The sequence below is a fragment of the Scyliorhinus canicula genome, chromosome 10, assembly GCF_902713615.1.
Source record: "Scyliorhinus canicula chromosome 10, sScyCan1.1, whole genome shotgun sequence".
NCBI lineage: Eukaryota > Metazoa > Chordata > Chondrichthyes > Carcharhiniformes > Scyliorhinidae > Scyliorhinus > Scyliorhinus canicula.
Window position 1 is genome coordinate 52,158,541 of NC_052155.1, and position 25,445 is coordinate 52,183,985.

The 25,445-nt window shown below is 47.9% G+C and overlaps 1 protein-coding gene across 2 annotated transcripts in view; it reads right to left on the reverse strand.

Moving 5' to 3' along the window:
* zgc:162816 (uncharacterized protein LOC571260 homolog) overlaps window positions 1-25,445 on the reverse strand; it is a 140,581-nt gene that overhangs the window by 75,334 nt on the left and 39,802 nt on the right. For both annotated transcript variants that reach the window (XM_038808924.1, XM_038808925.1), the window contains exon 3: window positions 5,272-5,552. In XM_038808924.1, coding sequence (XP_038664852.1) covers window positions 5,272-5,552 — 281 coding nt within the window. The remainder of the gene's footprint in view (window positions 1-5,271; window positions 5,553-25,445) is intronic.

Below are 25,445 nucleotides of genomic sequence, written 5' to 3' on the forward strand. Positions count from 1 at the left end.
TTAAAGCTGTTGTTCTTGCTGAAAAGTTGGAGATGAACTTGCCTAGAAAGTTTTTTAAAATATAAATTTAGAATACCCAATTCATTTTTTCCAATTAAGGGTCAATTTAGCATGGCCAATCCACCTACCCTGCACATACCATAGAATTTACAATACAGAAGGCCATTTGGCCCATCGAGTCTGCACCGGCTCTTGGAAAGAGCACCCTATCCAGGCCCACATCTCCACCCTATCCCCATAACCCAGTAACCCCACCCAACACTAAGGGCAATTTTGGACACTAAGGGCAATTTAGCATGGCCAATCCACCTAACCTGCACATCTTTGGACTGTGGGAGGAAACCGGAGCACCCGGACGAAACCCACTCACACAGTGAGCTGTGAAGCAGTTGTGCTAACCACTATGCTACTGATCTTTGTGTTGTGGGGGTGAAACCCACGCAAACACGGGGAGAATGTACAAACTCCACACGGACAGTGACCCAGAGCTGGGATCGACCCTGGGACCTCGGCGCCATGAGGCAACAGAGCTAACCCACTGTGCCACCGTGCTGCCCAAACTTGCGTAGAAAGTTGATGAAACCTAAAAATCTGAGGACAGCCTTTTTGCCTTCTGGTCTCTTCATGTTCTGAATAGCTGTAATTTTTTCATCACCAGGTTGTACACCATGATGAGAAATGGTATCTCCTATAAAGTGACTCGTGAAATTATCCCTTGGTTTTGAAGTTGGTTGAGTTTTTGCTTAAACCTCTCTCGCAAAGGAGTAGGAATTCTCCTAGGCGAATGTACTCCTGGCTTGGCATCCTTCCTTAGTAGGATTTTACACTGGACCGGTGGTGTGCCCATGCCTCTGAAAACAACAGGATATTGATCCGAGATGCACTGGACATCATCATCCAATGTTGGTTTATATTCAATCGCTGTATAAATACGCTGAACTAGCTGCAATTCTTTACATGCTTGTGAACGTAGAAATGAAGATTTGTCATTGTTGACAATCTCAAATCTTAAAATTTTGTCAATTTGTTTATTGGAGACTTTTAAATGGCATGACCCTATTGAAAAGATCATGTTGCCGTCATAGTCCTTCAGTCTGCAGGCTGCTGGAAGTATCTCAGGTTCATCTTGAACGTTGCTGAGATCCAGTCTTGAAAGCAGATTTGCTGAAGCCCCAGTGTCAAGTTTAAACAAAATTGGGCAATTGTTAACTTGAACGACTGTGTTCCATTCATTATTAATGTTTACTGAATTAATTTGCTGGGGATTGCTTGTTGTTTCATTAGTTTCCTCATACTTTTCTATGATGCCAACGAAAAAGGTATTCTCCAGTGAGTAATTGTCATTATCTGATGAAAAGTTCTCTTTGTCTTTGTTCTCTGTTGATTCGACACTCGGAACATTAATCTGCCTATAGTTCTGTTTTAATGGAGCGAAGATCTGCACTGCGCAACAAAATGATTAAGTTTGCCACATTTAGAACATTTTTTTCCATTTGCTGGACATTTCCTCTTTAAGTGGGCGGTTCCACATCTATAATACGTCATGACGTTGCCGTTGTGACACACGACGCACCTTCGCGGACGTGCAGAATGACTTTCATCCGTCTTGCATTTTTTCATGAAGCGCGCATGTGCAGGGTTCCAGTGGGCGCACGCAGAATGGCTGCCATCCAAAACGTGTTTCTTGGTTGATTGCGACACCATTTTTACACACTCAACCTCATGGTGGATTTGCGCCCCCTTTTTCACGGGTACATAGAACATAGAACATAGAACATTACAGCGCAGTACAGGCCCTTCGGCCCTCAATGTTGCGCCGACCTGTGAAACCCCTCTAAAGCCCATCTACACTATTCCCTTATCGTCCACATCCCTATCCAATGACCATTTGAATGCGTTTAGTGTTGGCGAGTCCACTACTGTTGCAGGCAGGGCATTCCACACCCTTACTACTCTCTGAGTAAAGAACCTACCTCTGACATCTGTCCTATATCTATCTCCCCTCAATTTAAAGCTATGTCCCCTCGTGCTGGACATCACCATGCGAGGAAAAAGGCTCTCACTGTCCACCCTATCTAATTCTCTGATCATCTTGTATGCCTCAATTAAGTCACCTCTTAACCTTCTTCTCTCTAACGAAAACAGCCTCAAGTCCCTCAGCCTTTCCTCGTAAGATCTTCCCTCCATACCAGGCAACAACCTTGTAAATCTCCTCTGTACCCTTCCCAATGCTTCCACATCCTTCCTATAATGTGGCAACCAGAACTGCACGCAATACTCCAAATGCGGCCGCACCAGAGTTTTGTACAACTGCAACATGACCTCAGGGCTCCGAAACTCAATTCCTCTACCAATAAAATCTAACACACCTTCTTAAACACATAGACTAACATATCTAGTACGCCTTCTTAACAACCCTCTCAACCTGGGTGGCAACTTTCAGGGATCTATGGACATGGACACTGAGATCTCTCTGCTCATCCACACTACCAAGAATCTTACCAGTAGCCCAGTACTCTGTCTTCCTGTTATTCCTTCCAAAATGAATCACCTCACACTTTTCTGCATTAAACTCCATTTGCCACCTGTCAGCCCAGCTCTGCAGTTTATCTATGTCCCTCTGTAACTCGTAACATCCTTCTGCAGTGTCCACAACTCCACCGACTTTAGTGTCATCTGCAAATTTACTCACCCATCCTTCAACGCCCTCCTCCAGGTCATTTATAAAAATTGCAAACAGCAGCGGCCCCAAAACAAATCCTTGTGGCACACCACTAGTAACTGGACACCAGTCTGAACATTTCCCATCAACCACCACCCTTTGAGGGCAGCACGGTGGCCTAGTGGTTAGCACAACCGCCTCACGGCGCTGAGGTCCCAGGTTCGATCCCGGCTCTGGGCACTGTCTGTGTGGAGTTTGCACATTCTCCCCGTGTCTGCGTGGGTTTCGCCCCCACAACCCAAAAATGTGCAGAGTAGGTGGATTGGCCACGCTAAATTGCCCCTTAATTGGAAAAAATAATTGGGTAATCTAAATTTTTAAAAAAAACACCACCCTTTGTCTTCTTCCAGCTAGCCAATTTCTGATCCAAACTGCTAAATCACCCTGAATACCATGCCTCCGTATTTTCTGCAATAACCTACCGTGGGGAACCTTATCAAACGCTTTACTGAAATCCACATACAACTCATCAACTGCTTTACACTCATCCACCTGTTTGGTCAACTTCTCGAAGAACTCAATAAGGTTTGTGAGGCATGACCTACCCATCACAAAACCATGTTGACTATCTTAAATCAAATTTGCACATTCTCCCCATGTTTGCGTGTGTTTCGCCCCCACAACCCAAAGATGTGGACGGTAGGTGGAATGGCCATGCTAAATTGCCCCTTCATTGGAAAAAATGATTTGGGTACTCTACATTTTAAAAACAAGTTTAATTTTGTTTGGATCTTGCAGTGGTCGCCAAATTTACTTAATATCACGTCAAATTTAGCTTTGTCCTGACCAGCAGAATACCGAAAGGAGTTATATATTTTGATTGCATAATGTCCTGCCATTGATAAGAGCAATGAAATTTTTCCAGCATCAGTCGCAATAGTTAAATCTGTAGCTTACAAATATATTTGAAATTGTTGTTTCAACTGTTTCCAATTAGAGTTCAAATTACCAGTAATCTTGAGGTGATGTGGAGCTTGTGCGTGGTCCATTGATGCGGTTGATTGCGAAGGATGCATTTGCTGTGGTTGAATAGCTGCTACGGATTTCTTCTGTTTCTGATCTAACTAAATTATTCTATCTAGTTTTTTCGAAGCCAAAACCTGGTACCATGTTATATTACGTGATTGTACTATGGCGCTATTCTTTCCTTACTCCCAGAATGGTCTGATGGTTGTAGTTCAATTAAACTATCAGTCTTCAATATAAAGCAAATAACATTTAATGAATAATGAATATAAATACTAATGAGTTTGCTCACTCTTCACAACTATAACTGATGATAAAGTAAATCAGAAGAAGTATTAACTATGTTTAAGTACACGTGACAACTAAGCTATATCTCTCTAACACTCTGCTGTCTAGTCACTCCTGGTTCGAAGAGGCAGGAAGATCCTCTGAGTTCAGTTTATATACATGGATCTAATGCTGCCATCTAGTGGTTGTCTAACACTATGATACAGTTGTTAACCCTTTACATACCAGCAGATATACCGATCACTGCACTCCTAACCTGCACATCTTTGGATCGTGGAAGGAAACAGGAGCATCCACATAGACACAAACCCCACACAGAGAGTCATCTGAGGCCAGAATTGAACCAGGGTTCCTGGTGGAGTGAGGCAGCAGTGCTAACCACTGTGCCACCGTGCCACACTTCCTAAGTTTTTTTTGTTTGATTCATTGAAACCTCCAAGATTCTGAGGGGTCCTGGCAGGGTGGGTGTGGAGAGTATGTTCTCTGTTGTGGGAGAATCTAGAACAGGTGGTCACTGTTTAATAATAAGGGGTGGCCCGTTTAAGACAGATGAGGAGAATTTCTTTCTCTCAGAGAATGTTGAATCTATGGAATTCTGGGCGGGAATTCTCTGATCCTGAGGCTGTCGCGTTTTTCGAAGGCGTCAACATGCCCTCAGGAGCAGCGATTCTGACCCCTATGGGGAACCACCACAACACTGGAGCAACCCAAGCTGCTCCAGCTGCCGATCCCAGCGTCAGAAAGGCGCCATGGGTCTGCGTATGCGCAGTACGACCGGCGCCAATGCGCGCATGCACGGTGGCTCCCTTCTCCGCGCTGGCCCTGATGCAACATGGCGTAGGGCTGCAGGGGCCGGCGCGGAACAAAAGAGGCCCCAGCCCGAGAGGGTGGCCCACCAATCGGTAGGCCCCGATCGTGGGCCAGGCCACAGCGGAGACGCCCCCCCCGGGATCAGACACCCCAGCCTGGGCTGAGAGAACCCTGCCCTCTCTTCCTCAAAAGGCAGTGGACGCAGAGTCTTTGAATGATTTTAAGGCAGAGGTAGATAGATTCTTGATAAGAAAGGGAGTGAAACGTTATCGGAGATAGTCAGGAGATTTCAATCAGATCAGCCATGACCTTATTGAATGGGGGAGCAGACTCAAAGAGCCGAGTCGTCAATTCCAGCTCTTAATATGTTTTTCATATTCAATTGACTGTGAAGCACTTTGATTATAAAAGGCCCTATAGAAATCCTTTTATTTCCTTCTTACTTAATTATTTTCCAGTGCATGTAATATTTCAAGTTAGTTTACCTCTTCCATTGTTGCAGTCCACCTTCAACCACACGAGCCATGACTTCCCATCTTTCAGTCGTCGTTTTACGAGCTCTGCCAGGGCTACCTCACTGTCGATCAGCACATGGAACATCTCCAGGCATTCCGCCAGTTCCATGCAGATGTCCACTTTGTCAAAGGGAAGTGGATAGGCGTACAGGATATCATCGAAGCCATGGTCAGCGTAGAAACGAGCTTCGGCCAGTGTGGAGACTGCGATACACCTCCGGGAGCCACCTGTCATAATATCCGCACATTCCCTGAGATCAGGAAAAGAGAAACCACAAGGTCATTGTGGGTACATCCGCCAAACATTTTATTCCTTAACTCTAACTCCTAACTGTCATGTGAAAGTGCCTTTAAGAAATGGGTGTTTATAAATGGGTATGTATCTAAATACTGTCGTGAGAGTACCTTTAAGAAATGGGTGTTTTCTACTGCAGTGATGTCAGAGAGTGGGTGGATCTGGGCTGTCTGTCAGCTTTTTACTTTTGCTGTAGGCTTTTTTTTTCTTTAAAAAAAATATATTTAGAGTGCCCAATTCATTTTTTCCAATTAAGGGGCAATTTAGCGTGGCCAATCCACCTAATCTGCATATCATTGGGTTGTGGGAGTAAAACCTACGCAAACACGGGGAGAATGTGCAAACTCCACATGGAAAGTGACCCAGAATTGAACCTGGGACCTTGGCGCCGTGAGGCAACAGGACTAACCCACTGCACCACCATGCTGCCCTTGCTTTAGGCTTTTTGCTGCAGGGTGGGTTTGGTTTCATTTTAGTTTTGGAGAAGCTGCAATCACAGCAGGATGTGTGTGAATCTCTGCAAGCTTATGAGTGTCCATTTGATGATTTCAACGTGGTAACTTCTCAGTCGTGAAGTTAAGCCTGATGTCTTTCTGTAAAAAGGTGTTTTTAAGTCTTATGGATGTTAAAAGGAAAGCTTAAAAGATTACCTAGTGTTGTTGTCTGTGGGGGTTGCATTTGAATTAATGGTTGCTAAGACGTTCACTGTATATTTTAAAAAGGTTAACTTGAGTTCATAGAATAAACATTGTTTTGCTTTAAAAAAATACTTTTCCATTTCTGCTGTACCACACCTGTAGAGGGGACTATGTGCTCCCCATACTACAATCTGATAAAAGTTGTGGGTCAGGTGAACTCCATGATACACTTTGGGGTTCTCTAAACCCTCGCGCATAACAAATTGGGGGCTCGAGGGGGACAAAAGTCTATCTATTGGGTTGGATTAGTGAACCTAAAGACAGTGAGAGGTGAGCATATTGTGGTTGCTTTTCAGATGCGGTATTCTAGTTTAAGTGGGGAGTGTATTGTGGACAATGGCTCTTTCAGAGGCTCTGAAGTTTTTGGGGGTGGAGACGGTCACACACAGTACCTTATGGACAGAGACTAAAAGCAGACTGTTAGATTTGGCAAAAACATTGCAGTTAACATTGCCTGACAAAATGCGAAAAGATGAGGTAATTATGGCAGTGGCTAAGCATTTAAAGTTGCCTGAGATACAGTCTGACTCATTAGAAATGGCAAAGATCCAGTTGCAGATTAAGCAACTTGAACATGAAAAATAATTAAAGCAGCTTGAATATGCAATGAGAGAAAAAGAAAAGGAGAGAGAAGAAAGAAAGAAAGAAATAGAGAGGAAAAGGAAAGAGATAGAGAGGAAAGGGAAAAAGAGAGAGTTTGAACTTCAGAAAATGGCTATGAAACAGTCAGCTAAAATTGGCAGACGGACAGTTGGAGGATAGTGATGAGGGAAGTGAGAAAGAGCGTCATAGTCAAAGGCTTGGTGGGGATCTATTTAAATATGTCCAAGCATTGCCAAGGTTTGACAAGAAGGAAGTAGAAGCCTTTTTCATTTCTCTTGAGAAGGTAGCTAAACAAATGAAATAACCACAGAACATGTGGGTATTACTGATTCAAACAGCTGGTAGGTAGAGCTAGTGAAGTGTTTGCATCACTGCCGGAGGAGGTATCTGGGAGGTGAAAAAATCTATCTTAGGTGCATATGAACTAGTGCCTGAAGCCTACAGACAAAGGTTTAGAAATTTAAGGATAGAATTTGGTCAGACATACATAGAGTTTGAAAGGCTCAAACAGTAATTTTGATAGGTGGATAAGGGCTTTCAAAATAGACCAAATATATGAAGCTCTCAGAGAAATTATGCTTTTGGAGGAGTGTAAAAATTCAATTCCTGATGTAGTGAGAACTCATGTGGAACAGCAGAGAGTTAAAACTGAGAGATTAGCAGCAGAAATGGCAGATGATTATGAATTAGTTCATAAATCAAAGCTTGGTTTCCGACATCAGTTTCAGCCTGTGAGGGATAGAAACTGGGGACATGAGAAATACTCAAGTGGTAACGGTAAAGGTGATCTGATGGGAGATAATAAGGAGAGTGTACCTCAGATTGGAAAAGAAATCCAGGAGGGTGGAAAAGAAATGAAAAGTTTCAAATGTTTTCACTGTAATAAACTAGGCCATGTAAAGTCACAGTATTGGTGGTTGGAGAAAAGCACTGGGAAGGCTGATGTGGTAAAACAGAATAAGACAGTGGGGTTTGTTAGAGTGGGAAAGGAAAGCCCAAGTGAAGCGAAGGAGGTGTAAAAGATTGTACAGCCTAATCAAGAGGTGATTGATAAGAAGGTGTCAGATCTCTTTAAATAATTTACTTGTGTGGGTAAAGTTTACTCGTGTGTATCAGGAGGAGCAGGTAAAGAAGTCACAATTTTAAGAGATACGGGAGCTAGTCAATCTTTAATGGTAAGAAATGAGGAGTTATGTAGTTTGGGAAGAATATTGCCAGAAAAGGTGGTAATATGTGGAATTCAGGGTGAGAGGAGTAGTGTTCCATCATATAAGGTAAGGTTGGAAAGTCCAGTGAAGAGTGGTGAAATGGTAGTAGGAGTAATAGAGAAACTATCTTGTCCAGGAATACGGTTTATTTTGGGTAATGATATAGCTGGATCGCAGGTGGGAGTGATGCCTACTGTGGTGGATAAGCCAACGGAAAATCAGCCAACTGAAGTGTTGAAGGATGAATATCCAGGGAATTTTCCGGATTGTGTAGTAACCCGGTCGCAAAGTCACAGGTTAAGACAAGAGGAGAAATCAAAGAGTGAAGATGAAGTGGAAGTTCAATTATCAGAAATGATTTTTGATCGGATGGTTGAAAAAGAACAAGAACAGGTGGAGGTTGAGGCGGATATTTTTAGTTCAAGAAAAATGACGGAGTTACAACAGAAAGATATAGAAATAAAACGGATATTTCAGAGAGCATATTCAGAAGAGGAATCTGAGAGTATACCAGAGTGTTCTTACCATAAAAGTAATGCCTTGATGAGAAAATGGAGACCTTTACATATGCAAGCGGATGAAAAGTGGGCAGAAGTTCATCAAGTATATTGCTGGTGGGCAGCACGGTGGCACAGTGGTTAGCATTGCTGCCTACGGCGCTGAGGACCTGGGTTTGAATCCCGGACCTGGGTCACTGTCCGTGTGGAGTTTGCACATTCTCCCCGTGCCTGCATGAGTTTCACCCCCACAACCCAAAGATGTGCAGGTGGATTGGCCACGCTAAATTGCCCTTAATTGGAAAAAAATAGTTGGGTACTCTAAATTTATTTTTTAAAAGTATATTGCTGGTAGGGTATAGAAAGGAGGTGTTGCGAGTTGCACATGAGGTACCAGTGGGAGGTCATTTGGGAATAAGGAAAACTCAAGCTAAAATACAAAAACATTTTTATTGGTCTGGACTACATAAAGATGTAGTTAAATTTTGTCAATCATGTCACACATGTCAAGTGATAGGGAAACCTCAAGCAGTGATAAAACCAGCGCCCTTAAAAACCCATTCCAGCATTTGAGGAATAATTTTAAAGGGTCCTAATTAATTGCGTACGACCGCTTCCTAAAACGAAAAGTGAGAATCAATATCTTTTGACGATAATGGATGTGTCTGCTAAGTTTCCAGAGGCCATTCCAGTACATAATATTACAGCTAAAAAGATTGTGGATGAGTTACTTAATTTCTTTACGAGATATGGACTACCCACAGAAATACAATCGGATCAAGGAACAAATTTTACCTCAAGGTTATTCAAAGAAGTTACAGATAGCTTAGGAATAAAACAATTTAAATCAACTGCGTACCATCCAGAATTGTAGGGAGCGTTAGAAAGGTGGCACCAGACATTAAAGACAATGTTGAGGGCTTATTGCCATGATTATCCAGAGGATTGGGATAAAGGGGTTACATTTGTATTGTTTGCAATTATGGATGCACCAAATGAGTCGACTAACTTCAGTCTTTTTGAACTAATTTCTGGTCATGTGGTAAGAGGACCACTTAAATTGATTAAGGAAAAAATGGTGAGTGAGAAATCGGAAATTACACTATTGGATTACGTGTCAAATTTTAGGGAACCATTAAATAAAGCAGATGAATTGGCTAGACAACATTTGATGAAACGGGTAGCGGACAAGGAATCTAAAGTTCGTAGTTTTGCCAGTGGAGATAAAGTTTTAGTATTGTTACCAGTGGTAGGTGAGCCTTTAAAAGCAAGCTTTTGTGGACCTTATCAGATTGAAAGGAAATTAAGTGAGGTGAATTATGTGGTAAAAATCATATAGGAGGAAGACTCACCGAGTGTGTCATGTGAATATGCTTAAAAGGTACTTTGAAAGTGAAGGAGAGAAAAAGGAGGTTTTAATGATTCTAACTCAAGTGAAGAACCAAATCCAGATGACTGTGAATTTGACATACCTCAAATTAAATTGGAAAATGAGGATGTTCTTAAAAATGTGGATAAATTGTTGAGTTACCTTCCAGAGAAAAAACGGACTGACCTGAAAGAGTTATTGATATCACATGGGAAAGTTTGTAGAGATAAATTGGGAAGTACTAAAATGGCTGTACATGATGTAGATGTGGGAAATGCTGTTCCAATCAAACAACATCCATACAGACTTAACCCTTTAAAATTGGCACAGGTTAACAAAGAGATTGGAAGTATGTTTAAAAATGGCATAATTGAAGTGGGTTGCAGCCAATGGAGCTCACCCATAGTGATGGTACCAAAACCAGATGGGACCCAACGGTTGTGTGTGGACTATAGAAAGGTTAATGCAGTTACAAGAATGGACTCCTATCCTATCCCATGTTTGGAGGATTGCATTGAGAAAGTGGAACGATCAGCTTTTATTTCCAAACTGGATTTCCTTAATGGTTACTGGCAGGTACCTTTATCCGAAAGGGTAATTAGAATTAATTAAATGGAGATTTCAGCTTTTGCGACTCCAGATGGTATATACCAATTCAAAGTTATGCCATTTGGCATGAAAAACACCCCGGCCACATTTCAACGATTAACTGTAGCCACCTGGGATGGCCACGTCCCGATTACAAAATGGACACTTTGCAAAGAATGCAGGGAAAATGGACAATACTGAGAAAGCAAGCGGGTGCAAGGTTTGTGTGTTGATTTGAGCTGTAGCTCCCAGACTGCAAAGCCATTACCATACTAATGAGCCATCTCCGGGGACAAAAGAGTAACATTTAAGTAAACGATACTAAGGGAGACACCCCGGCGCCAGAGGAGACTAGAACAAAGCAGGCCAACGGCCACCTAAGACACGCCCAGCCATCAGGGCACCCACCCTTTTATTGGTCGAGATCAATACCGATGATCAAGATGTGGTCCAATTAATTGGGGCCAAGTTCAAGGCCCGCAAAAAGTGCGCGAAGCCCCTTTTGGGTATAAGAAGAAGCCCCCAAGAGAGACTCATTCTTCTTGGCCTTGGCTCTCAGTGAGGAGAGACCTGCCTAGCAGCTGCACCAGAACAAAGTCAACGCACGCTACAAGACAGACGCTCTTAGCTACTATTCCGTACCAGCTCAACCCCAGCAGCCTCAGATCCGAACAACGGCCATTGTTCCTCTGACTGAGTGGGCACCCGAAGCTAAGTATAGGCTTTAGTAGTAGTGATAGTTTAGTTGGTAGAGTTTTGTGCATGAGTATATTTGACTGTGTGTGTAAATAATTGAGCATTGGTTTCGAACTTACTAACTGGTGTATCGAGTCTTTGATCAGTATTCGGTTTTGACCGTTGTGGCGGTATCGAAAGATACTTGGCGACTCTTGAGCAAATGTAATTAGAATCAATGAAGGCAACCATATTAACCGCCATAAACAGAGCCAATTAAAGAGAGAACACAACGAGCAACATAACTAACAAAGTCGCTTCAGGATTACCCAATTGTGCGGTATACATCGACGATCTGGTCATTTTCAGCCAGACATGGAAAGAAAATTTAAAACATCTGATCGAGTTATCCGATCGACTTCAGGAGGCGGGTTTGGTGGTAAACCTAGCCAAAAGCGAATAAACATTTTTTTTTTTTTTTAAATACATTTCCGTTTCTGCTGTACCACACCTGTGGAGTGGGCCATGTGCTCCCCATACCACGATCTATTAAAAGTTGTGGGTCAGGTGAACTCTATGATACACTTTGGGGTTCTCTAAACCCTGGCCCAGAACATAACCTACATCACAGGGTTTCCTGCACTTCTTAAACACTTTTGTTTTTGTTTATGATCTCTTCTGCATAACCCTTCCGAATGCCCTCAGAAAATCCATATAGAGACTTCTGTCTGCGGCTATGCAGAGCTAAGTCGCACGTTCGGCAGCTCCCGCTAGGAACGGACATTTGGGCTCGTTTCAGGGCCCCCTACGGCATTTTTTCGACATTTCCCGGTGTGGGAAGGAAACTGCAACATTCCCCCGACAGCGTATGGCTTGGACCAGGAGCGGGGCGACTAAAAAAGTGGTGGTGAAGCCAAAGAAAGTGTGAGGGAAGAAAAGTAAGATGGCGGCGGGCGGAGCTCAGGCAGCGTGGATGCAGTGGGCGCAGGAGCAGCAGGAGGTTATCCAGCGCTGCTTCAGGGAGCTTAAAGCGGACCTGCTGGAGCCGATGAAGGCTTCTATTGACAAGCTGCTAGAGACCCAGGCGGCCCAGGGAGTGGCGATCCACGAGGTCCAGCAAAATATCTCAGATAACGAGGACGAGATCTTGGGCCTAGCGGTAAAGGTAGAGGCGCTCCACAAGAAATTGCAGGAACGGTTCGAGGAGAAGGAGAATCGGTCGAGGCGGAAGAATTTGCGGATCCTGGGCCTCCCAGAGGGGCTGGAGGGGTCGGACGTGGGGGCCTATGTGGTCACCATGTTAAACTCGCTGATGGGAGCGGGGTCCTTCCAAGGGCCTCTGGAGCTGGAAGGGGCCCATAGAGTGCTGGCGAGGAGGCCGAAGGCTAACGAGCCGCCCCGGGCGGTGCTGGTGCGGTTTCATCAGTTCACTGATCGGGAGTGCGTACTCAGTTGGGCCAAGAAAGAGAGGAGCAGCAAATGGGAGAACACGGAGGTTCGAATATATCAGGACTGGAGCGTGGAGGTGGCGAAGAAGAGGGCCGGGTACAACCGGGCGAAGGCGGTGCTGCACAGGAAGGGGGTGAAGTTTGGCATGCTGCAGCCGGCGCGTCTGTGGGTCACCGACAAGGACCGGCACCATTATTTTGAGTCCCCGGAGGAAGCGTGGGCCTTTGTTCAGGCCAAGAATTGGACACAAACTGAGGGTAGGGATGTGGGGGTCGTGCGTGGGGATGGATGGGGACCAGGAGGGGGGGATTGGTAAGCTCCCACTAAAAAGGGCGGAGAGGAGCTTCAGGTATTTGGGGGTCGAGGTGGCCAGGAGCTGGGGGGCCCTGCATAGACATAATTTCACGAGGCTGGTGGAGCAAATGGAGGCGGAGTTTAAGAGGTGGGACGCGTTGCCGCTGTCTTTGGCGAGTAGGGTGCAGTCAGTCAAGATGACGGTGCTCCCAAGATTTTTGTTCCTGTTTCAGTGCCTCCCCATCCTTATCCCGAAGGCCTTCTTTAGGCGGGTCAACAGGAGCACAACGGGGTTTGTGTGGGCGCATGGGACTCCGAGGGTGAGAAGGGTGTTCCTGGGCCGCTAATGGAAGGCCTTTGGCGCCACGCCAGCCGGGGCCAAAGGGACTTCGCCGGCCGGCGGAAGTCCGCGCATGCACGGGAGCGTCACCGGCTGCTGACGTCATCCCCACGCATGCGCAGGGGAGGGTGTCACTTCCGCATCAGCCATCGCGTAGTCAATGGCCGAGGCGGAAGGAAAAGAATGCCCCCACAGCACAGGCCCGCCTGCTGATCGGTGGGCCACTAACGCGGGCCAGGCCACCGTGGGGGCACCCCACCGAGCCAGATCGCCCCGCGCCTCCCCCCAGGACCCCGAAGCCCGCCCGCACCGCCAGTCCCGCCGGTAAGTGAGGTGGTTTGATTCAGGCCGGCGGGAGAGGCATTACAGCAGCAGGACTTCAACCCATTGAGGGCCAGAGAATCGCCGGGAGGGGCCCGCCGACCGGCGCGGCGCGATTCTCGTCCCCGCCGAAACTCTGATGCCGGAGACTTCGGGAGATGGCGGGGGCAGGATTCACGCCAGCCCCCGGCGATTCTCCGACCCGGCGGGGGGTCGGGGAATCCAGCCCCTTGACTCTTGAGAAGGTTAAGTTTGAACTGAGGGGAAGGATGGAGGGGTTCTACAATTCATGGGCGTTATTCATTATGCAATTTCGAGAATTGGATAACATCGAACATTAGTGGGTGGTGGGGGGGGGGGGGGGGGTGTGGTTGGGAGGGTTGGGGGGGAGGGTGACTGTCTGTGTTAATGGTGACTATGGGTGATTCCCAATTCCTTTTTGTTATTTGTTCATGTTAACTTACGGGCAGTTGTTTGGGGTTTGGTGGGAGGATGGGATTGTTATTGTTGATATGGGGATTGACATTGCATTCGTTACTGCTTATTGTTTATTGTTGGTGGGTGCAAATTTGGGAGAAAATGTGAAAAAGGAGAATAAAAATATATTTTTTTTAAATGGAAGAAATAAAAATAAATTGATAGAAATAAAAATGGGGTGAAGGTGAAGGAGAGAGTTCACAGTTTTAAATGTTTGAACTCAATGTTAAGTCCGGAAGGCTGTCATATGCCTAATCGGAAGATGAGGTATTGTTCCTGCAGTTTGCGCTGGGCTCCACTGGAACATTGCAGCAGGCCGAGGGTGGGCATGTGGACGTGAGAGCAGGACGGTGAATTGAAATGGCAAGGAAAGATCTGGGTACTGCTTGTGAATGGACCAAAGCTGTTCTGCAAAGTGGTCACCCAGTCTGCGTTTAGTCTCTCCAATGTACAGTAGACCACATTGGGAGAAGCAAATGCAACAGATTGAAGGAGGTGCAAGTGAAACGCGGCCTCACTTGAAAAGAGCGTTCCAGCCCTGAAGGTGAGCAGGGAGCAGGTAAAGGGGCAGGCGCCTTGGGAAGAGGGTGAGGTGTTGGGGATGATGGAGGAGTGGGCTAGGGTATTCCGGAGGAGGCGTTCCCTGTGGAATGCTGATAGGAAGACATCTCTTTAAGTGCCACTATCAGCAAACTTCTTGGCCTTAATCACCCCATTTACATTCCTGTTGTCTTTCTATCCTAGTTGGATCTGAACAGAGGCTTTAATACACTTACAACAGAGCCAGCCTATTCGTCGTTGAACTTCAGATGAACTGGCAGGTTGGCTCTAAGGCACTGATCTTTATACATCGGTCCCAGGGGGAGGAGTCCTGGGCGGAGCCAAGGGAGGAGCCCAGTACAAACTCTCGCGTACTCCCAGAGCAACTCTCCCTAGTGGTCGGGTAGTGCAACTGCACTTACAATGGTGGATAGTGAACATATATACACGGAGTTATATTGGCAACTATATACATCATTGATCTTACAACGGGTAGATAACGATCATATATACATGGAGTGATATTGGCAACTATATATAGTGTGAATCACATTCACCACATTCACCGCCTGTTAAAAAATCAAGTCCGGCGGGGGTGATGGCTCAAAGAGTCAGTCTGTCCGGTGGATGAATTGTCCGTTTTGATCTGCGGAGCACCGGGGTTGCAGACTCTTGTGGTGGCTGGGCGGGCGTCGAGGTCTGGGGTACGGTTGCCGGCTCCGGGGCGAGTCTTGTCCGAGCCTCATACACCTCCTGGTCGAATGGAGACTGGGGGCGCAGGGGGCGGGCTGGTGCTGGCGCTCGGAACTGGTGGAGTGAGCTCGCAGAATCAGGGGCGCAAGGGGATGGCCGCATAGGGAACAGGGAAAGGAGTTCCTCGGTGGGGGTAGATGGGGGGCTGGATCCAGCGGGAGCCAGGTCCCGGAGGGATACTGTGTCCTGGCGACCGTCCGGGAACTCAACAAATGCGTACTGTGTGTTAGAATGAAGCAGGCGCACCTTTTCAAAATGGGGTCGGTCTTGTGCACCCTGACGTGCTTCCTTAGGAGAACCTGGCCTGGCGTCCTCAGCCACGCCGGAAGTGAGACCCCTGTGGTAGTGCCCCTGGAAAAAATGAAGAGCCGCTCGTGGGGGGTTTGGTTGGTAGCTGTACACAGGAGGGATCTAATTGCGTGGGGTGCGTCAGGGAGGACTTCCTGTCATTGGGAAACTTGGAGCTTCCTGGACCTGAGGGTCAGTAGGACGGTCTTCCAGACCATCGCGTTCTCCCTCTCCACCTGTCCGTTCCCCCTGGGGTTGTAACTGGTAGTCCTGCTCGAGGCGATGCCCTTGTCGAGCAGGTACTGACGCAGCTCGTCACTCATAAAGGACGCACCCCAGTCGCTGAGCACGTAGCTGGGGGAAACCGAACAGGGTGAAGACACTATGCAGGGCCCTAATGACTGTGTGGGAGGTCATATCGGGGCACGGGATGGCGAAGGGGAATCGGGAGAACTCGTCAATAATGTTAAGGAAGTAAATGTTTGTGTTAGTGGAGGGGAGTGGCCCTTTGAAATCAATCGCGAGGCGTTCAAAGGGCCTAGAAGCCTTGACCAGGTGGGCCCTGTCTGGTCTATAGAAGTGCGGTTTGCACTCCGCACAGATCGGGCAGTCCCTGGTGACCGCTTTTACCTCCTCGTTGGAGAAAGGCAGGTTTCGGGCTCTGATGTAGTGGGCGAGCCGGGTGACCCCTGGGTGGCAGAGGTCATCGTGGATGGCTTTTAGGCGGCTGATTTGCGCGCTGGCGCATGTCCCACGGGATAAGGCATCCGAGGGCTCGTTGAGCTTCCCCGGTCGATATTTGATATCGTAATTGTAGGTGGAGAGTTCAATCCTCCACCGAAGAATTTTGTAATTTTTAATTTTGCCCCTTTGCAAGTTGTCGAGCATGAAGGCGACCGACCGTTGGTCGGTAATGAGGGTGAACCTCCTACCTGTGAGGTAGTGCCTCCAGTGTCGGATAGCCTCCACGATGGCTTGTGCTTCCTTCTCGACTGAGGAGTGTCGGAGTTCTGAAGCGGATAGGGTACGGGAGAAAAATGCAACGGGCCGCTCTGCTTGGTTTAAAGTGGCTGCTAGCGCTACCTCTGAGGCGTCGCTCTCAACCTGAAAGGGAGTGGATTCATCCACCGCCCGCATGGCTGCTTTGGCGATGTCGTCCCTGATGCAGCTGAAGGCCTGGCACGCATCAGCTGAGAGGGGAAATAGTGTGGCCTTGAAGAGTGGGCGGGCTTTGTCCGCATATTGGGGGACCCACTGGGCGTAGTACGAAAAGAGCCCCAAGCACCGTTTGAGGGCCTTGGGGCCATGGGGGAGGGGGAGTTCTAAGAGGGGGCGCATGCGGTCCGGGTCTGGGCCCAGGACTCCGTTCTCCACGACGTAGCCGAGGATGGCTAGTCTGTTTGTGCGGAACACGCATTTCTCCTTGTTATATGTAAGGTTTAATTTTTGGGCCGTCTGGAGAAAACGGTGGAGGTTGGCGTCGTGGTCCTGCTGGTCATGGCCGCAGATGGTAACATTATCCAGATACGGAAACGTGGCCCGCAGCCCGTACTGGTCTACCATTCGGTCCATTGCTCGTTGGAACACCGAAACCCCGTTAGTGACATCGAAGGGAACCCGGAGGAAATGGAAGAGGCGGCCATCGGCCTCGAACGCCGTGTAGTGGCGGTCCTCCGGGCGGATTGGGAGCTGGTGGTATGCAGACTTCAGATCCACCGTGGAAAATACCCGATATTGGGCGATCTGGTTTACCATGTCTGCAATTCTGGGGAGGGGATACGCGTCTAGGAGCGTAAAGCGATTGATGGTCTGGCTATAATCGACAACCATGCGGAATTTTTCCCCGGTCTTGACGACCACCACCTGAGCTCTCCAGGGACTGTTACTGGCCTCTATGATCTCCTCACTGAGCAGCCTTCGGACCTCCGTTCTGATAAATACCCTATCCTGCAGGCTGTACCACCTGCTGCGGGTGGCTACCGGTTTGCAATCCGGGGTGAGGTTGGCGAAGAGAGGAGGGGGGGCGATGCGCAGCATGGCGAGGCTGCAGATAGTGAGTGGGGGCAGGGGCCCGCCGAAGCTGAGGGTGAGACTCTTGAGGTTACATTGGAAATCCAAGCCTAAGAGGAGTGACGCACAGAGGTCGGACAAGACATACAGTTTAAATTTGGAATAGCTAGCGCCTCGAATCGTTAGCGTTGCTGTAGTGCGGCCTTGGATTTGGATGGAATGGGAGCCCGAAGCGAGGGCGATAGTTTGGTTGACGGGATAAATAGGGAGGCAACAGCGTCTTACCAGCTCTGGGTGTATGAAGCTCTCTGTGCTCCCGGAGTCGAAGAGGCACGACGTGTTGTACCCGTTGATCTGGACCTCCGTCATCGAATTTCTCAGATGCTTGGGGCGAGATTGGTCGAGGGTAACTGCGTTGAGTTGCGGGCCGCGTGGTGGGTGCCCGGGGGAGTCGAATTCTTCCGATTGGGCGTCCTGTTGAGTAGATGCCGCTGCGTTCTGGCGAGCTTGATGCAGGAACACTGCGTTGAGTTGCGGGCCATGTGGTGACTGCCCGGGGAGGTCGTACTCCTCCGATGAGCTGTTTGAGTCTAGGGATGCAGCTAGGGCCCGTGGATCGCACGTGGAGGGTGGTGATGAAGATGGCGTCCAAGATGGCGGCCCTCATGAATCGCACATGGCCGGCCGCATGGTGGAGGTTTGTAAGATGGCGGCCCACATGGATCGCACGTGGCAGGAGGGGGCGGAGCCTGAGCGTAGGCCGCAGCGTTTCGGGCCCCGCGGGCCTGCTGGTGCTGGAGGCGATGTTTTTGGACTGTTGGGGTGTTGAGGGCTGGGGCCCTTCTGCCGAGGCACTTTAGCATAGTGGCCTTTCTTCCCGCAGCTGCTGCAGGTCACGGATCGGGCTGAGCAGTGCTGCCGCGGGTGCTGGCCTTGTCCACAGAAGTGGCAGGCTGGAGCATAGAACATAGAACATAGAACAGTACAGCACAGAACAGGCCCTTCGGCCCTCGATGTTGTGCCGAGCCATGATCCCCCTACTCAAACCCACGTATCCACCCTATACCCGTAACCCAACAACCCCCGCCCCCCCCCAAACCTTACTTTTAAGGACACTACGGGCAATTTAGCATGGCCAATCCACCTAACCCGCACATCTTTGGACTGTGGGAGGAAACTGGAGCACCCGGAGGAAACCCACACACACACGGGGAGGACGTGCAGACTCCGCACAGACAGTGACCCAGCCGGGAATCGAACCTGGGACCCTGGAGCTGTGAAGCATTTATGCTAACCACCATGCTACCATGCTGCCCACAGTAGGACCGGTAGGACTGGCTCTAAGGCACTGATCTTTATACATCGGTCCCAGGGGGAGGAGTCCTGGGTGGAGCCAAAGGAGGAGCCCAGTACAAACTCTCGCGTACTCCCAGAGCGACTCCCCCTGGTGGTCGGATAGTGCAACTGCACTTACAATGGTGGATAGTGAACATATATACACGGAGTTATATTGGCAACTATATACAGCATTGATCTTACAACGGGTAGATAACGAACATATATACATGGAGTGATATTGGCAACTATATATAGTGTGAATCACATTCACCACACAAATGAACCACACTTTTGTAAATAATTTGTGATATATCTTAGAAGCTACTTGACTTTTTTCTTATTGTGTCCATGATGCAAAGTCTGCACGTTCTCCCCGTGTCTGCATGGGTTCCCTTCGGGTGCTCCGGTTTCCTCCCTCAAGTCCCGAAAGATTTGCTCGTTAGGTGAATTGGATATTGTGAATTCTCCCTCAGTGTACCTGGACAGGCGCCGGTATGTGGCAACGAGGGACGTTTCACAGTAACGTCATTGCGGTGTTAATGTAAGCCTACTTGTGACAATAAAGATGATTATTATTATCATATAGCCCCACCACTCCACTTACCCCCCCTCCCCACAACAGTATCAATCTGACCCTATTTCCACTTCTCTCCAACTTTGATAAAGAATCATCCAGACTTGAAACATTAGCTCCCTTCTCTCTCCACAGATGCTGTCAGACCTGCGCAGGTTGTCCAATATTTTCTGCTCTTCTCTCCATTGGAGGGGTTGGCAACACCATGGGGAATGTCGGGAAAATCCCTTTGCAAAGTTGTGTACTTGTAAATATCTGAATAAGTCAGGGTGCGAGAACCCGAGCTTTTCTGACAGTTCTCCCTCCAGAAACCAGTCACGCACTTTATCCAGCCTCTTCCTACTCCTGAAAGTAGCATCCAGTCCCACCGGCTCAAACAGATGGTTAGCACAGATGGTATTCGGCTTCGACAACTGACCCCAATTTAAAATGCCGTCAGAATTGTCCCGTTCTCTTCAAAGTGGGACAACCACTGGATTTGCTGAATACTTTGCCGGTGAGAACGGGAGCGAGGCTGTCACTAATGCCCTCAGACCAGACCCGTTACACAACTCCAATTCCATCTGCAGCCACATGGCTCCCAGATCACTGCACCAACTCAACACTACCTCCGCATTCGATGCCCAGCAGTAAAGTATCAGGTTCAGCAAAGCCAAGCTCCTGACGATCGACCTGACTATCTATCCCTTTAAAGGACTACCCTACGCCTCTATAAAGTATGTAATCAACTTTTCAACTCCCCCAGGGCGGCACGGTGGCACAATGGTTAGCATTGCTGCCTCACGCACTGAGGACCCGGGTTCGATCCTGTGGAGTTTGCACATTCTCCCTGTGTCTGCGTGGGTCTCACACCCCACAACCCAGAGATGTGCAGGGTAGGTGGATTGGCCACGCTAAATTGCCCCTTAATTTAGGAAGAAAAAACAGCAAACATTGGAACAAAAACAAAAATCCTGGCAAAATGTACATCTTGACTGACTCATATGAGGAGAGATTGACTAGGTTGGGATTGATCTCGCTGGAGTTCAGAAGAATGACGGGGGATCTCATAGAGACTTATAAAATTCTAATTCAGACAGGGTAGATGCAGGGAAGACGTTACCAATGATGGGTGTGTCCAGAACCAGGGGTCACAGTCTAAGGATTCAAGGTAAACCATTTTGGACAGATATAAGGAGGCATTTCTTCACACAAAGAGTGCTGAGCCTGTGAAATTCATAACCACGGGAAGTAGTTGATGCTAAAACTATGAATATATTCAAGAGGTGGCTAGATATAGCACTTGGGGAGAACAGAATCAGAGGCTATGGGGAGAAAGCAAGATTAGGCTATTGAGTTGGATGATTAGCCATGATCGTGATGAATGACGGAGCAGGCACGAAGGGCCAAAAGGCCTCCTCCTGCTCCTAACTTCTACGTATCTATGTAATTAGATGATTGAAAAAGAACAATATTAAAAGGAAAGTCATGAAGTGCATGTCCTGAATTCCAGATATTCACTGGATAAAAGCAAATTACTGCGGATACTGGAATCTGAAACCAAAGAGAAAATGCTGGAAAATCTCAGCAGGTCTGGCAGCATCTGTACGGAGAGAAAAGAGCTAACGTTTCAAGTCCAGATAACCCTTTGTCCTCAGACGGGGAAACCACATTTAGCAATCGCCACTCGTTAAATGTCAGCTGCCGGCCCTTGACAAAACCCGTCTGATCTTCCCCGATACCTTGAGGAAAACATGGTTCCAGCCTCAGTGCTAACACCTTAGCCAATATCTTGGGGTCCAATTAAGTAAAGAAATAGAGCGGTATGACCCACATTCCATATAGCTTACCTATCTCCATGATCCGTCACTAACCTTCCCTTTCGATTAAGATGGCAAACTACCCTCCCCCACCACCCCCTTCCCCTAACCTAGAAACCTGATGTGGAGTTGTCGGCGTTGGACTGGGGTGAGCACAGAAAGAAGTCTTACAACACCAGGTTAAAGTCCAGCAGGTTTGTTTCGAATCACTAGCTTTCGGAGCACTGATCCTTCACCTCCGAAAGCTCGTGTTTGAAACAAACCTGTTGAACTTTAACCTGGTGTTGTAAGACTTCTTACTAGAAACCTGTCAGCTACCTTCCAACGACCAATGCTCTCTCCTTACCATCCCCACCCCCCTCCTGCTACTAAACAAACTCTGCAGGCTCATCGAAACCTGTCCAAACAGGTCCAACAGGTCACAGCCCCACCCTCCACCTCACTCCCCTTCACTACCTGCTGGTGAGGTACTCCCCCTCCCTGCCAGGGCCCACACCCAAAGAACAAAGAAGGTAACACTAGCCACCCGCACTCTCTCTCTCTCTCTCTCTCTCTCTCTCTCTCCCCCCCCCCCCCCCCCCCCCCCCAGCTACAAAGGAATGATCAAAACCAAAGCGTTTACACTTCTCAACCTTCCACCTTGGTCCATATATCATCCACAATACTGCCTTAATCATTACTCCAAACGTCTTTGTCCCCCCCATCACTCCCCCATCAACATATACACTCCAATACAGAACCATAAACCCCATTTAATCGAACATATATACGAAAATATTTAAACATCCCCAAATAATCCTATCGCAGCAACACCCATTAAAGTCTCATTCAAACCCACTCGATTCAGTCCAAGCCTTGTTTCTTGATGAAAGCTTCAATAATAATAATAATAATAATCGCTTATTGTCACGAGTAGGCTTCAATGAAGTTACTGTGAAAAGCCCCTAGTCGCCACATTCCGGCGCCTGTTCGGGGAGGCTGGTACGGAAATTGAACCCGCACAGCTGGCATTGTTTTGCATTACTAGCCAGCTGTTTAGCCCACTGTGGTAAACCAGCCTCCAGGGGCGGCATGGTGGCACAATGGTTAGCACTGCTGCCTCATGGTGGCGAGGACCCGGGTTTGATCCCTGCCCCGGGTCACTGGCTGTGGGGTTTGCACATTCTCCCCGTGTCTGCGTGGGTTTCTGCCCCACAACCCAAAGGTGTGCGGGGTAGGTGCTAAATTGCCCCTTAATTGGAAGAAAAAGTACTTTAAATTTATTTTTTAAAAGCCTCTGCCTCCTCTGTTGTCTCAAAAAAGTGATCCTTTGAGTTGTACGTGACTCTCAATCTCGCTGTGTACACCACAACAAAACGCACTCCGCTCCTGTACAAGGCCTACTTTGCTTTACGGTAGCACAGCGCCAGGGTCCCAGGTTTGCTTCCCGGCTTGGGTCACTGTCTGTGTGGTATCCGCACGTCTCCCCGTGTCTGTGTGTATTCCCTCCGGCTGCTCCGGTTTTCTCCCACAAGTCCCGAAAGACGTGCTGTTAGGTAATGTAGACATTCTGAATTCTCCCTCCGTGGACCCGAACAGGCGCCGGAATGTGGCGACTAGCGGCTTTTCACAGTAACTTCATTGCAGTGTTAATGTAAGCCTACTTATGACAATAAATATTATTTATTTATTTGATCCAGTTGTGGAGTGGACAGTGGCTCAGAGCAACTACACACAACAATTTCACCAGGGACACAATAGGTTGGAAGCAGCCAGATGCAGGGTCAGGAATCACTGTACTAGCCCTCCACATATGCCAACATGGAGAGGGAAGTCTCCAGATGTGCACCATGCAATGAACTCCAGTTGCATCAAGCAAAAGAACCATTGCATTTATATCAGGTTCCGGACCTCCCATAGAATTTCTACAGTGCAGAAGGAGGCCATTCGGCCCATCAGGTCTGCACCTCTGAAAGCGAACACTACCTCGGCCCACTCGCCCGCCTTATCCCCATTACCCCACCTAATCTGAACATCCCTGGACACTAAAAGGCAATTTTATCATGGCCAATCCACCTAACCTGCACATCTTTGGGCTGTGGGAGGAAACTGAAGCACCCGGAGGAAACCCACGCACACACAGGGCGAAAGCGCAAACTTCACACAGACAGTGACCTGAGGCCGGAATTGAACCTGGGTCGTTGGTGCTGTGAGGCAGCTGTGCTAACCGGTGTGCCACCGTGCTGCCCCATGGTCGTTCACATCAGCTGACATCTTTGAATGGAATAGAACAAAGAACAAAGAAAATTACAGCACAGGAACAGGCCCTTCGGCCCTCCCAGCCTGCACCGATCCAGATCCTTTATCTAAACCTGTCGCCTATTTTCCAAGGATCTACTTCCCTCTGTTCCCCGTCCGTTCATATATCTGTCTAGAAAAGAAAGAAAGAACAAAGACAAGAAAGAAAGAACAATGGTAAACATTTAGTCTTAGCCAATTTGTGTTCCGGATGGTTTGAGCTCAACTACCTGCCAAACATCACAGTAACACAGTCATTATCAAGCTCAAGGGACACTTTGCAACACACTTTGCTCGCCAATTTGACTCCACTGAATTTAGAAACTTTGCTCACACGTGGGACTTTGAGCAGATCGCGAGCAGCCCCCTATATCAGCACCATCAGGACTGATGGAACCGGCAGTATGCTCAGCAAAGCATCTTCAAGAGAAATATGCCCAGGATGGTAGTAGTATACCCCAACAAGGCCTGCCCTTGGCAGCACACCAACTCTTTTCCAGGCACGCCATGACCACAATTCCTACTGCCAAGGCTCTACCGCAGCCCAAACCTAAACCAGTGTGAATGATACACTCATGCAACACCAATTGAGAAGCAAAAGGCATATGGTTTAAATGCCCACAGGCTCAGCCCTCTAACATCTGGCCAAATGGTCAGGGTATAGACTGCACGTGGCCATGACGAGTTAGCGGTGATACACAGCCATGCCCCGCAACTGGACATTTACGCGGTAGCCTCAGACGGTGGCCACTATGTACGCAACGGCTGTCACCTCCTACAGGTATCGGAACCAGAGCCGACAGATGCCATGGCACTCTACTCATTCGGCTTATATCACAGGCCCCCAACACAAGTGGACATGAAGATGCCTCCGGAGGCCGAGGCAGTGAGCCCTGCACCCACAGAGTACACTGATGGAATGCCCTGGATCATCAATCCGAGGACACCAGCCTGAGAAAAACTACAGCACAATCAATTGCAATAAGACACATGCTCAGGGCGTGTGATCAAGCCAAACACAGGGCTCCAGGAATATGTCACACCTAGTCTACAACTGGCCTTCTAACATCATCTTTACATGACAGAAAGTGGGGGGGGGGAGCAGACATAATGGGCTATGCACCAGTTGAAACAGCTTAATCCATGTCTCCACAGATGTAAATATAACGTATTGTTAGTCCGTTCAATCTGTATGTTATCTAAGTAAGAAGTCTTACAACACCAGGTTAAAGTCCAACAGGTTTGTTTCAAACACGAGCTTTCGGAGCACGGCTCCTTCTTCAGGTGAATGGAAAGGCTTTCCATTCACCTGAAGAAGGAGCCGTGCTCCGAAAGCTCGTGTTTGAAACAAACCTGTTGGACTTTAACCTGGTGTTGTAAGACTTCTTACTGTGCTCACCCCAGTGCAACGCCGGCATCTCCACATTATGTTATCTAAGGCAGTGCATCTCAAACTATCTGATGTGGTGTACCGGCAGTTTTTTTTTTCAATGTGCCAGGGACCGGTAAGCGAAACAAGCTAATCCAGGATTACTGTCTCTTTCTTTTCTGGAAACACTCCAAGTACCGGCAGACGATGGCTCGAGTACCGGCACCGGTACGCGTACCACACTTTGAGAAGCACTGACCTAAGGGTTAATACACAGTTACTGTTCGCGCACACTGTTACATCTCAATGCCACCTGTTGCCCCAACTTAAATGGTGAAGATGTAGACCGAGTGGTGACGTGGTGACGCGGTTACAAAAAGGG